General features: G+C 38.4%; 2 protein-coding genes across 2 annotated transcripts; one reads left to right on the top strand and one right to left on the bottom strand.

Annotated features, from left to right (window-relative positions):
* The first annotated feature begins 338 nt into the window (after positions 1-338).
* On the top strand, positions 339-7,114 carry LOC112553145 (NF-kappa-B inhibitor-interacting Ras-like protein 1). Its single transcript, XM_025220170.1, has 9 exons — positions 339-845; positions 1,365-1,509; positions 1,863-1,964; positions 2,270-2,317; positions 3,104-3,199; positions 4,319-4,412; positions 4,959-5,045; positions 5,285-5,399; positions 6,096-7,114. The coding sequence occupies exons 2-8, from the start codon at positions 1,411-1,413 to the stop codon at positions 5,350-5,352; spliced, it is 594 nt and encodes a 197-aa protein (XP_025075955.1). The 5' UTR covers positions 339-845; positions 1,365-1,410; the 3' UTR covers positions 5,353-5,399; positions 6,096-7,114.
* On the bottom strand, positions 6,610-11,015 carry LOC112553144 (forkhead box protein H1-like). The gene is made up of 2 exons (XM_025220169.1): positions 10,434-11,015; positions 6,610-9,048 (listed from the first exon to the last, which is right to left on the bottom strand). Exons 1-2 carry the CDS (start codon positions 10,439-10,441, stop codon positions 7,377-7,379), a joined length of 1,680 nt encoding a protein of 559 aa, XP_025075954.1. The 5' UTR covers positions 10,442-11,015; the 3' UTR covers positions 6,610-7,376.
* Positions 11,016-12,761: the final 1,746 nt, after the last annotated feature.

Below are 12,761 nucleotides of genomic sequence, written 5' to 3'. Positions count from 1 at the left end.
CTCTAATCTTTCTTTTCTTAGCGTAATATTCTGCACTGAACTTGGAACTAAAATCTCAATAACTATGCCAATTTAGAGCATATAAATTATACATACTGTTATTGAAGAGTCCAACACATGTATCAGTATTGGAATTGACGGCTGAAGAAGCTTAATTATAATTCCTGTTGCGAAAAGTGTAGAAACAAAACTTTGCAAATGGCGCGCAGTTCCGATCACGTAGTACACAATTGGCTAAAAGTCACGTGCCATTATTAGGGGTTATGGCCCTTGGTTGGTAAGAGTACTCTCCCCTGTCAATATAGGTAACCTATATAGGGCCTAGATAACGTTGACAGTACGATGCGCATAGGGTGATTATCGATTGTTGAATTTAAAAAAAAAAATTAACATACACAAGAAACATTCAAAGACAACAAACCAGCGGAAACATATGATTGTGCACACATTATTGGACTGCGATTGACTAGACGACACAAGCAAAATCTCTTCTCTGAGTGATTCCAATGAATTTTTTTATTATATCAGGCATTCAGGAGCAGAGATAAGTACTCTGATGAAAGATGCCCTTCTTGTTCTTTTCATAGTGAAACTTCGATCCGTGCATGGACGTGTATTTTATATATAATAAAGATATAAGTTCGTGATCCGTGCAAGCGAACGTGGCCGCCCTTGCTGTGCAAATAGCCAAATGAGCGTACAAACACTGTGCAGTGCAAATAGCGTGAACTGACTGGAGACACCACAATATGGCGTCTGCAGCAACAAGAAAAGGAAAGCTTCGCGACACTCTGCTCTGCAGTAAGCCATTGTGCCAAACAATCTTTTAAATGTGTGTTCACTTGGTAAGTAAAGCTGTCTGGATTTTCGTGGATGATTTATTTACAACTTTTGTCATTAGCGTAATCACAAGTCAAACACACACTTCACACATGACATGAAACGTATATACGAACGTACGGGTTGTGTTATTTTCAGTAGGAGACATGCAAGTGTCCGAAAAAAGCGCTTACGAGTACTTAAAGCTTGAATAAAAGTAAATATATGATTTAGCAATTGTTCTTATCAAAGTAACCGATGTTTAACATTTCAAAATTATGTATTAAAATTTCATTCTGTAATCTGCACCCACGGACGTATTTAATATAAAAATTGTCCGTGCAGTCTCTGTTAGTAATTTTTACTAGCTCATATTTTATACTTTATTATTTTATAATTATACAAGTGGTATTTTATAATTTTAATTTTTTCACTTTTTTGCTGAGGTTTTGCATGAGGTACAGTTAATCAAATCATATAACTATACGTGACAACAATTTTAATACTTTTAGTTCTTGTCGTTCAACTGCTTTTTACTTCCACAGGATACATCAGTCCTTATCCTGCTTTTAAACAGAAACACAAATCAGCATGGGCAAAATCAGCAAGATCATACTTTGTGGACATTCAAAAGTTGGCAAGAGTGCAATCATTGAACAGCTTCTGTATGGGAACCATGTTTTTGAGAATGTGAGTTCATTGATGATTTTAGCAAACTATGGGAAATATTGGAACCTCTTAACTTTTGTTTGTTTTGTTTTTCAATTATTTCAGTGTGAAGAATGAATTTTTTTTCAAATCTATTGAAACCAACCAGAAATCCTTTGAGAAAGTTGTGAGGTTCATTTGCATCATTAGCACAAATTAATTTGATTATTTGACTATTTTAAAGCAGATGGCAGTTAGCAAATATTTATGTTTAAGGGTTTTTCTAGATGTAAATTAATTTCTTTTATATTTTATAATTTTAGTTTTAAACCTGTTTTCTAATTGTGACCAATCAAACGGAACATTATTTTTATACTGTATTACCTTTTATGCAGCCAAGTTTTTCAACCATTGAAGATATTTATACAGCAGTAATTGAAACAGACAGAGGTGTAAAAGAAAAAGTTCGCATATTTGACACTGGATCTGCATCAGGGGTAAGAACAATGACAAATATAATGACATTTGTGTTAAAAATCTTACATCATATATATATGTATAACACAAAGGTCCTGAGTAACAAAGTACACAGTATTTTTTGCAGCCAAATTTTGTTGAGTTTCTTTTTGTCTGTGAACAGAAAGATTATATCATATTTCATTCTTTCATGTGTAATTTTGGTTCATAACTTAAAATTAATATGCTCAAAAAGCTTTATCTTGTGCTTTGCTATGTGATAACCATGCAGAAAGATTATTATTAGTTTTACATGATATAGTTTACAACATTTGTATGTTTCCAGGGCCAGTCTGATGCAGATCTACCAAAGCACTACTTAAATTTCCCTGATGTGAGTAAAATAGTTTGAGTATGTGCTGTTGTTTAAGGTGTTTTAAACTTAATGATTTGAAAAGATGTGTTTTCAAATGTCATTTATAGTGGAAGACAGGAGTCTTCCACCTCCTGAGTAAATAAAAGGCAGATCTGGAAACAGTTTTAGACAAATAGCATCTGGATCTGCTATTTTAGTGTTAATCACTAAAAATAGACATACAAATATTGTAGGCACAAAACCATTTTCATTGGTGGTTGCAACAATTAGATGGTTTTTAACAGGTTGAATTTAAAGTTGAAATATACATTTTAATTGTTATCAGTATTTATTTAACTTTAATTTCCAAATGATTTCACTCTGACTCTGTACCTGCTCTTAGTATTTTAGTGCCATTTACCTATATACCCATGTCTGCATGTAGCATGGAAACTTTTCAGATTAAGACTTCATTTATCCCAGAGAACAATTAGCAGTGATACGATAAGGAACCATGGGTTAGAACCACTCAACACAACAATCAATACCATCACACATTCATACCTGTCAAACCAGACAGAACCCCATACAATCACACAGAACCATAAATGACCTAAATTAATTCACACATAATAGAATTCAGAAGTCACTTGGCTGAAATAACCAAAGTCAGAGAATTACCTGACAGAAGCTGATGGAACTCTACAAATAGGATTTTCCCACCATAAAAAGTTCCAGATGAATATAAGGTATCTGTCAGAACTCTGGTTCTTAATCATGTAGCTCCTGTATTACACTCAGTAAAATATCCTTTTTCTTTTGCAGGGCTTTATACTTGTATATGACACAACGAATTGGGAATCTTTCCAACGTCTGGACAAATTGAAAAAAGATATTGACAAGCACAGAGACAAGAGAGAGGTATTCTGCATTTTCTACAGTAATGAATTGTAGCATGGTGTGCAAACAGGTTAACATAAAACAATTTTTTTCTTCCCATGGCATTTTCCTAATCTCTGCCAGCCATTCTGTGCAATAAATTGCAGTTTTTGCTTTGTTTCCAACTTACTGATCACAAATACACATTTATGCATGTGCATTTAAATTGTAATATGGCAGCCTAATTTCAAGCTCTTATTTTAATACCAACTTTCATAATTTTTTTTAAGTTCTTAAGCCATAAACTTCATGGATCAGTTGTAACCATTCTGCTGCCATTGGTATCAGAAATTTAAAAATTCTCTGCAAGGATTTGGGAAATAGCAAACAAAATTGTAAACAAATAACCAAAAAACTGTCAGTATGTGGTCCATCTCTGGTTCAGTCAAGCGTAATATGTGCTGAAATAACAAGATAGGAGAGTGTGGAGAATGAGACAAGTTTTGGAATACTGTGGAAAGGTAAAAAGATGTTGTGTACTTTGTCAAGGGTAACTTGCTGCTGATGGATGTACTGTTGAACAACTGTATTACCTTATCTTTATATTACATGCTGTTTTGTCTATACATATATTGATAAATATTGCTTTTTTGTATTTATATTTTATAAGATTCTTGCATTTATGCCTTATAGCAGGAGTGGGGAAAATCCAGGCCGTGAGCCTTATACAGCCTCTAAATCATTTGGTCTGGCCTGGACAAGGCAACTGCAGAAGAGACTCAAAATTCAATAAATCTAAGAGCTTTTTTGTAGCAACATAAATTTATATTGTGAATCATAATCGTAAGATAAGTTTTAAGGGAAAAGCAAGGAACATTTATTATGGGATTAGACAGGACACTAAGGATACATGATAGGACAGATAAGTATGCTTCTTGTCCGGCTGCCCTCTCAATCTGTCTCCCTGTATTGCAGTGACTCAGGTCACCGCCAGTGCCAGGCAGGCTGGGAGTGTACAAGTTGCAAAAGTGTTAACATACTCTGGGAAAACTGTGGCTTGACCAAATATAGCAGACTAATTTTAAAGCAGACAAGAATGTGCTTATTGGCCTTTAATTCATACATACTATTATAAAATGTCTCAAATCATTTTCTTGACAGGTTCACATCATAGTAATAGGCAATAAGAGCGAAATGACAGAGCAGCGTCAAGTGCAGTTTGACACAGCTATGGCATGGGCAACAAAGGAAAAATGTGAGTGATATAGAAGCACTTTCAACTACTCCAAGCAAACAAGATAGAGGATTTGGTTGTTAACTGTTTTATTGAGGTGAATTTTGATTTATTGATGACAGATATATTTCAAGAATGGTTTTTCTGTGAGAACATACAAGAGCATGCATTCACACACGCGGAATGTTGCTTATTCTTTTGTTTGTAATTAACTTTGTGATAGATCCTTGTCTTTGTAAGAGCTTGAACTATTGATTATTTGACTATTTTAACATTGCAAGCAATGTCTCAGCTAGGACCATGTTCTAGGTTCTGGCTTATACATTCTTCTTATGATTTGGATTAATAGTGTAATTGATTTTGAGGCTTGAGGCTCTAGAATTGATTGATCTTTTAATACTGTAACTAAAGTAATCTGAGGATTAGGAATTTGTTTTAGTGATGTTGTTCATGTGTTCCAAATCTGAGGATTAGGAATTTGTTTTAGTGATGTTGTTCATGTGTTCCAGTTTTAATTGATTATGATAGCCTAATGATTGGCGCTAACAGTTTTTAATTTGTGGACAGTGCGACTGTGGGAAGTGACAGTTACAAACAGGAAGTCATTAGTTGATCCATTTGTCTGGCTGACATCAAAAATTACACAACCTCCAAGTATGTTTATTATTCTTGTGAAAGGGGAAAGAGCAGAATGCATGTGTAGGAAGGGGTTACCATAGAGTCATAGACATTATGTCGCATCAGTAAATTGTTATAAGTAAATGCATTTGTTTTGTTTGATTTTATAAGTTACCATGAAGCTTAACCAGCTGCAAGTATTACAGAAAAATATATATGCCAGTATTCAATAAGGCAGGATTGTGATGCTATTAATAATATTGTTTTGTCTGTAGGCAAGACCAATTTTTTACCAGGGCGTAAAACCAAGAGCGCAAGTAGCAACAACCTTGATACAAGTTAACTGAAGGTCATCATCCAGTCCTGTTAATGCTCTTTGGCATGAATACTGTAAGTGCAGGAGAATAGAAGCAAAGGCTTTGGGTACATACATTATATTGTAACAGGAAATCGATTAGAAGAACGAAAGTTTGTTTCGAGAGATATAATCTTTTTTGTTTTAAGGGAGATGTGCATACATACATTTCTCATTCCCTTCATATGCTCACACTGTTGCTTTTTTTTAATGTAGAATTTATTCCTGCATTTTATAAGATCGTCATTCATTGCTATGAGGTAGTGTACACTTTGAAACTAAAACATTAATATGCATGTTTGCAAATATATGCAAGATGGTCAGAATTTAACATCATAGCATTTATTTAACAACATGGTATCACATACAGAAATCCCTGTGAATGTGTATAATATGGTCGCAGTAGTCAGAATAGTAGACCATAGTGTTAAAAGTGAAGGCAGATTTTATTTATGTTGCTTGTCTTTTTTTTTTTCTTTTATGCCAAGTTTCTTGTCTCTTTCAAATCTGTGAAAACTACTTCTGACTAAATAGAAAGGTGGGAGAAACAGTATGCAATATTGGTAGCGATGGTGCAGTGAGCAATATTGGTGTGATGGTGTGGTGAGAAAGTTCAAACGTTTAAAGTTCAGAAAAGTAAATGTTTTATCCTGAAGTTGCTAGAGGTGCAGATGAAGCACTGGACATTAGAGAAATATTTATTTGTTCAACTTCTTTTTTGCTGCCTTCAGCACGTACTCACAACAGGACTGCAATACTGCAAGCACCAGGAACCTCTGCTCAGGTGTGTGCTTCAGAATAGAAGAAAGGCAAGTTGAAACAACAGCTGCATGGAAAGGTGCCATTTACTGGTGAATCCACAAGTTTCTGCAATATTGGAAAACATATTTCCAGTTCAGTGCAATACAGTTGGTGACCAAACTGTTTTGGTTTATTTTTAACAAATGTAGCACATTTCATCCATTCATAGTTGATGTTTACTTTAAACTTTGTGGAATCATTTTGTTGTCTTTTTTATGATAAAGCATTAATGCATTGTATTCTACAACTTCTGTCTTATTATGTTCAGTCTCCTCTGTGGGGTAGGAGATATTTTGGTCTCATTTTTCAGGCCTTGATGGCCTGACATTGCGTAGGTCTAGTCATGAAAAGCATTTTTTATACTGAAGTTGTGCATGTTCAGAACTATATCAAAGATGATCCAGTATATAGTTGTGGTGAATTCCGTTTTAAGTTTGTTTGGCATCTGTTGTGTTACCCAAGGGTACCTATTTTCTTGAAATGATTTTTATGTTATATGAAACATGTAACCATCACATGTAAAGATTCAATTTTTAAAAGTTTTATTTCGTATACGTTTTTGATGTTTACATCAAGAGGTGTTGAATCGACACACCATTCATTCATGAGTTGAAACGTATTTGACCGTGTTGAGAATTGTTGTTGCTAAGCCTAGCATCTAAAGGAGAACTCTAAACAGTTGTCTGTGTAGGACACTGCTGTAATGTGTGGACAGAGCTGTTGAAGAAGTTTTGATGTTAACCTTAGCCTTAATTGTAACAGCTGAAAAGTGATTTTTATTTATTTTTTTGGTGGGGGTTATTGGTGGATACATGTTTTATAGGAATTGGGAGGACATGAAGAGCTGCAGCATTTGCACATCTCAGCACATGCATAGAATAGGTGTCAATGGTTGTTACTTAAATGCATAAATGTTCGTAATTTAGTAAATATTTTTTGCTTAAAGCAATACCTTTTCATTGGTTGTACTCTGAGATTATGTTGAATGGAGAATGCAAGAACATGCATGCATGCTGTAAATGTTGAGTGTGTGCTCTGTCGCGCAATAGTATAACTCTTTTGACAAGCACTCAAAAGCATCAGGAGAGTCATCAGTGAGGTATTAATTAAGTTATTTGCCATCGGCACTGCTACATGCCCAAGTCATTGTTGGGGACTGAAGCTAAGAAGTGTTGGCTGCAAACTAGCATTCTGTAAGGATAAGGAAATAATTAATAAGGATACCTAAAAATGTCAACCGGCCAGTCCAAATGCTGGCCAGAATACTTGCTCTGATCACCGGTAACAAAAGGTGTAGTGAAGCCATTTGAGGGGTCCTGGCACTTTGCTGAAACACGACTATCAATAAGACAATTCTGGTTAATGTTATTGCTTGGAATATTACAGCGACTTGACCATTGTCTATCATCTCCTGGCAGTTGGCTGAACTGGTTCTGCACAGCCAGGCTTCCAGAACATAGATAAGTCGCCGATGGCTGTTGCCATACACAGGCTTCTGAACTACCTTGCATGCCGACATAGTTATAGAGATCGGTGCGTACAGAGGTTTGACATCCCACAGAGGTGCAGATTCTGTGGTTGACATGGACGTTCTGTACGGGACTGTCATTCGTTTCTATATCAGAGCCATATGTACACGTGCCACAATCAGTTGAGGCAGAATTCGCTCTGGGATTTTGCCGATGGTTAACCTGTCCATAAAACAATCTAGTCCCACAGTTTAATGACAATGTGCTGTAGGAGTGGGGATAGTCGCCTCTTTGTGATGGATAGATAGGGGTTCCGTAATCACAAGACGGCACATCGATTGGAGGTAAGTCCAGGCCTGGGGACCGACGACCGTCGAAAAGAAAATTGTCCAGGCAGAGAGGACTTGTCCTACGATCTTCTGCGAAGTCTGTGCTGGTCACAATCTGGGATTGATAAAAAGCCTGGTGAGGCATGGGCAAGTGTGTGGTCGAATCGTGAATATTTTGAACGCTCCATATCTGGAGATTGTGATGGTTGTTTACCTGTTTGTCCGCGAGTGATGACGTCATCTCTTCTCGAAGATTTCGTTCGCGTTCTACCATGAACGACGAAAACGTAGGAATGCCATGCAAGTCCTCGTACTGCGCAGCGTAACTGGAAGTCTTGCTTTTGCGCGCAGGTTCTTGGGGTAAGCATGCTTGAATGCCTAGCGCAGAGGAATGGTTCGAAATCTCCGTCGAGGGAGAGGAATCTTGGGGTTTGCTAGGGAGGATAATGTCTTGAAGTCCTAGATGTTGCAGCAGAGTTGGCTTCCAGTGCTTGTCCTTACAACCTGGACGGCCTCGCTGTAAGAGGAAGACGTCCCTCGGCACCATCTCCCAGAACACGCGCCACCTGGCGGCCTTGAAAGCGCCGGCGCCTGGCTCGGGCTCGACTTTGACGATGCAGGGGCTGTTGGAGATGTTGTGCCGCACCGAATCTTTCCAGCCCTTGTAACTGCAGCGGAAGAAGGAGAACATATTTTCCAAGGCCTTGATGACCTCTGCCAGTGTCATGTGACCGTTTGGCGAGTAGTGGATGGCAACAATAATCATGGCCAGGTAGGCGTACGGAGGCTTTGGGTACCGCTTGTATTTGATCAATCTCCTCCTTGCACACCTTTCGTCTCCTTGACTCTGATCCTGGTCCTGGGAGGTTGTGGAACTTGGGCTCGAGGCAATTTCTTGGACCTGCCAGATGGCGCTCTCGTCATCCAGGGTCGCGTCCATCAGGCTGATGGCGGAATCCTTTTTGCCCGCCGTACAGTAGTCTCCGATGTAACCTGGCAGGCTAGACTTATGTCTCTGCCGTGTCCCTCTTTCTTTCTGACGTGGAGATGTTTGGCAAGATCGGTGACGAACCACCTGTCGGAATCTGTTCAAAATGAGAGGGGTATGAGATTAATATTGTGATAAAAAGAATATGCTACCACAGCTAGCCAAACCAACAACTCAACTTTAAAGTACACATACCTGTTATATGTCAATGTGCTTATTGCGTATGTGTTTGTCTATGTTTTGTATATGCGTATACTTATTTTTCGGACCACTGCAAAAGTTTACCATTTTCCATCAAGACAACTTAACTACCATAGTCAATGCACTGCAAATTGCAGATAGAGACTAAATAACAGCAACTGACAAAGGCATCCGATTTACTGGCGAAAGGGCATAATGCACACAGGTTACAAAGATTTTTTAAAAAAGGCAAAAAGAAGATGGGAAAAGGGTTTCGTGACCTAACTCCTGTAGAGGGGATTACGTTGTTCACCGTAGCTACTGCACATCATGTGGGGAATAGAGCCCCGCAGTTCTTACTTGATAGGAAGTTTTTTTCACTAGCGATGCCTTCTCTCTATGAGGAGACTGGGTGGTATCCAAGGAGGAAGAAAATTGCATAATAAAAAAAAAAAACCAAAAAAACAAAAACAAAAAAACAAACAACAAAAACAACAAAAAACAAAACACACACAAAAAACAAAACAAAACAAAAAAAAAATAAAAATAAAAAAACGAAACCCGACGATAAGCCCTGCTGACAGATACCGCAAAGACGTACGTGTGGCTGAAGTGAGATTCGAACCAACGACAATGACACTCACTGGACCCTAACCCTTTCCTTATGGCAGAAAAAAAACAACAACAAACAAACGAAAAAACAAAACAAAACAACTTTCTTTATAAATCAAGTGCTTAATCGAAGGGGCAGAAAAAAAATCTCAAAAGCTGAATATCAAAAAAATCTTGTAAGTGCTTTAGTGTTGCTACTCTGGTCTGGAATTTTTATTCCGCGGGGAGAATTTTAACAATTCCTTTATGCTGAATGTGTGGGTGAGTGAAAAAGAATACACACAAAATATTTGCGCAACCAATAACTCTGAACATATTAAACATTCGGTGCATTGGACATAGTGTTCGCTGTCTCGAATTAGCGACAGATTGAGAAATAAATGAGCAGGGGAAAAACAAAACTTGCTCGGGTATCGAGCATTATGCTTCCGAAGTCGTTGGCAAAATACGGTGAAATTACATATCTATCCAGGTCGATAGAAATGTAGATATACAATGTAGATGACATCAACATTAAAAAGCAATGGCTTTGCTATTAGAAACTCATGCAAAGACAGACAATTCTTTCATTTATATAAAAAAAAAAAACAAAAAAAAACAACATAGGAAAAAAATTAATTGGTAGAATACTCGATAGATAAGCGTAATAAATGCAGAGAGAGAGAGATTCATGAGTATCTGTTCACTCACCTTGTCATGCGACCCACAGATTGCTAGCAACCATAGAGCACTGCGTTTTCTTGGTTATTTAGTAGAGAAGGGGCTTCCACTTGTTGGTCACTTCCATTCAACTGCAAAAGCACCCGAAACTAACTTTTATATGGCACAGCCTCCCCATCACACACCCCGGTGACGACAGCAAATGCAGCTAGGCAGTCATTTGGCCGGAAACAGCCGATTACTGGACAAACCCAACGTCATCGCCGGGTAACCGACAGGTAGTGGTGAAGGAACTGATGGAATTATGGTACAGAGGGCGGGAGGTAGATGGCGACTATCACACTACACTCCTATCGCTCCTATCGTCCGCCTGTGAGCAGTATGCTATAACGTAATGATGGGCTCGCACTTCCACCCTCCCACCCCTTTCGGTCATTTCTGGCGGTTTATCACAAAGGTCAGATGTCAGCTTTGAAACAGCTGCTGCCTGGACGAAGCCCTTTGAGTAAATGTAATGGTCTGATTCACATATCGTAATGTAATGTGTTAGGCATGTATATGTTAGACATATAAAATACAAGTCTTTTGTCATTATCTCTGTGACAGCTGAGCGTCCACACAAGTCATCTCAAGACAGGCGGCAGTTTTTTTCACTTCAAACGTGCTAGTGGGATAAATTATTGACAAAGAAATAGATCGTTGCTAAATTCATGAACAAAATATGTCACATATAAATTAAAGATGAAACGTGACTTTAGCAGCAACGATAAATTATCTAATTGTCGAGCAAGAAGTGGAATTTCGCCCATCAGCGTTATTAGACGGGTATATAATAAAAGGCATATAAGAGTTGAATATTGCAAACAGTGCACAAAAAGGTGTATGTGCGTGTGTATGTGGTTTGAGAAAGAGAGAGAGGAGGTGGGGGGAATAAATAAATAAAGAAACAGAGAGTCGTAGAACGCTTAAACTACCGAGTAATGACTCAAACATTTTGAAAAATAATCCCGATTATCAAACAAACAAACAAACAAACAAACAAACAAACAAACAAACAAACAAACAAAAACAAAACAAACATCGCTGACTACTAGGAGACATGAGAAGAAAAGAAAGAAGGGACAACGGAAGGTAGAGTCAGAAATAATGAAACAGGGAGTTACAGGGTCACACAGCAAATGACGCTTCACCTCGATCTCTATGTGCTGCGTACAATGTAAGTACGGCACATCAGAGCAGCAGCACGTGGAGCCCGACACTTGGCGTAAACCACGATTATCTCACAGCTACTAACGATGCGAACGATTGGTGACGAGTGAGCGGGGAAAAGATAGGAAGGATCGGGACGGGCTGGGGAGGATTAAACAAAACCGAAACAGACTTCGTCATACAACACGCGTCTGAGGCGGAATATACAGAAATTTCCTTTGAACATATCAGCTTTTATTAGCGAAGCGTGTTCGGTCCGCACGGACTGGTCATTTGACCATGACGAATCGTACCGTCGCTGACCATACTTAAAACCTCGTCAAAAGGACAAAGCCTGTGGGGCTGTGGGGGCTGGTGGGGGCTGGTGGGGGCTGGGGAAGCTGTGCCTGCATGATGTGGGTAGGGATGATATACATGGATGTGAAAATGAGGCGGACTTTCGCAAACAACCTGACACACCCCCTATCCACCCAAGGTACCACACTGCTTAAATGGTTTCTGCATTAGATCAGAGGGTCGGGAACATCCATACGCATCCAGAAAACGACTGAGCAACCCAACAGATTACAAATAAAACCAAACTTGGCTTATCAGCCTTTGGTGAGCCGGTGACGGTTAGAGATTTGTCCTGTCAGTCTCTCGGCGGATTCAAATGGCATCGCGTTCTGCTCCAGTGCGTCACTCATGTTTGTTATCTCCGACACTACCCGCAGACCACGGGATTAAGAGTCAGTGTTGATAGCTGTCTACTTTGATTTTGTAGGTCTCAAGCTGTGAGAGTAGCTAATGCTAGATATGCAAGAATGCTGTTGACTTCGCGGTCATCGATATGAACTGATGAAAGGATTTACAGCTTACGTGAATGATATGACAACGATTGGTCATGGCCCAGGAAGCTGGAGAGAACATGCACGCGAAGATGGAATTTAACCAGACTTTTGATAACAATAATATAATTACCGTAAGTGCTTTGCTTTGTTGCACTATTAACCAAACTTGTGCCTATTTAGAACACAAACATATTTGCTACACTAGTCTGAAATCGTTCTTATGAAATAAATAATATGAAATGAACATAAACACTAAGATCTACAATCACTTAGGTATTCCTCATATATGCTTCACCTTGGTCTCTCGCTTTTATATGAA

The sequence above is a fragment of the Pomacea canaliculata genome, linkage group LG12, assembly GCF_003073045.1.
Source record: "Pomacea canaliculata isolate SZHN2017 linkage group LG12, ASM307304v1, whole genome shotgun sequence".
In the NCBI taxonomy this organism is placed as follows: Eukaryota; Metazoa; Mollusca; class Gastropoda; order Architaenioglossa; family Ampullariidae; genus Pomacea; species Pomacea canaliculata.
This window is presented reverse-complemented; position numbering and strand designations above follow the sequence as displayed.

Excerpts from the sequence above, each read along its gene's own strand:
- LOC112553145 (XM_025220170.1), top strand. The coding sequence starts at position 1,411 with ATGGGCAAAATCAGCAAGATCATACTTTGTGGACATTCAAAAGTTGGC. Across the intron at positions 1,510-1,862 it reads GGAACCATGTTTTTGAGAAT|CCAAGTTTTTCAACCATTGA; the intron begins GTGAGTTCATTG and ends CCTTTTATGCAG. Across the intron at positions 4,413-4,958 it reads ATGGGCAACAAAGGAAAAAT|TGCGACTGTGGGAAGTGACA; the intron begins GTGAGTGATATA and ends ATTTGTGGACAG.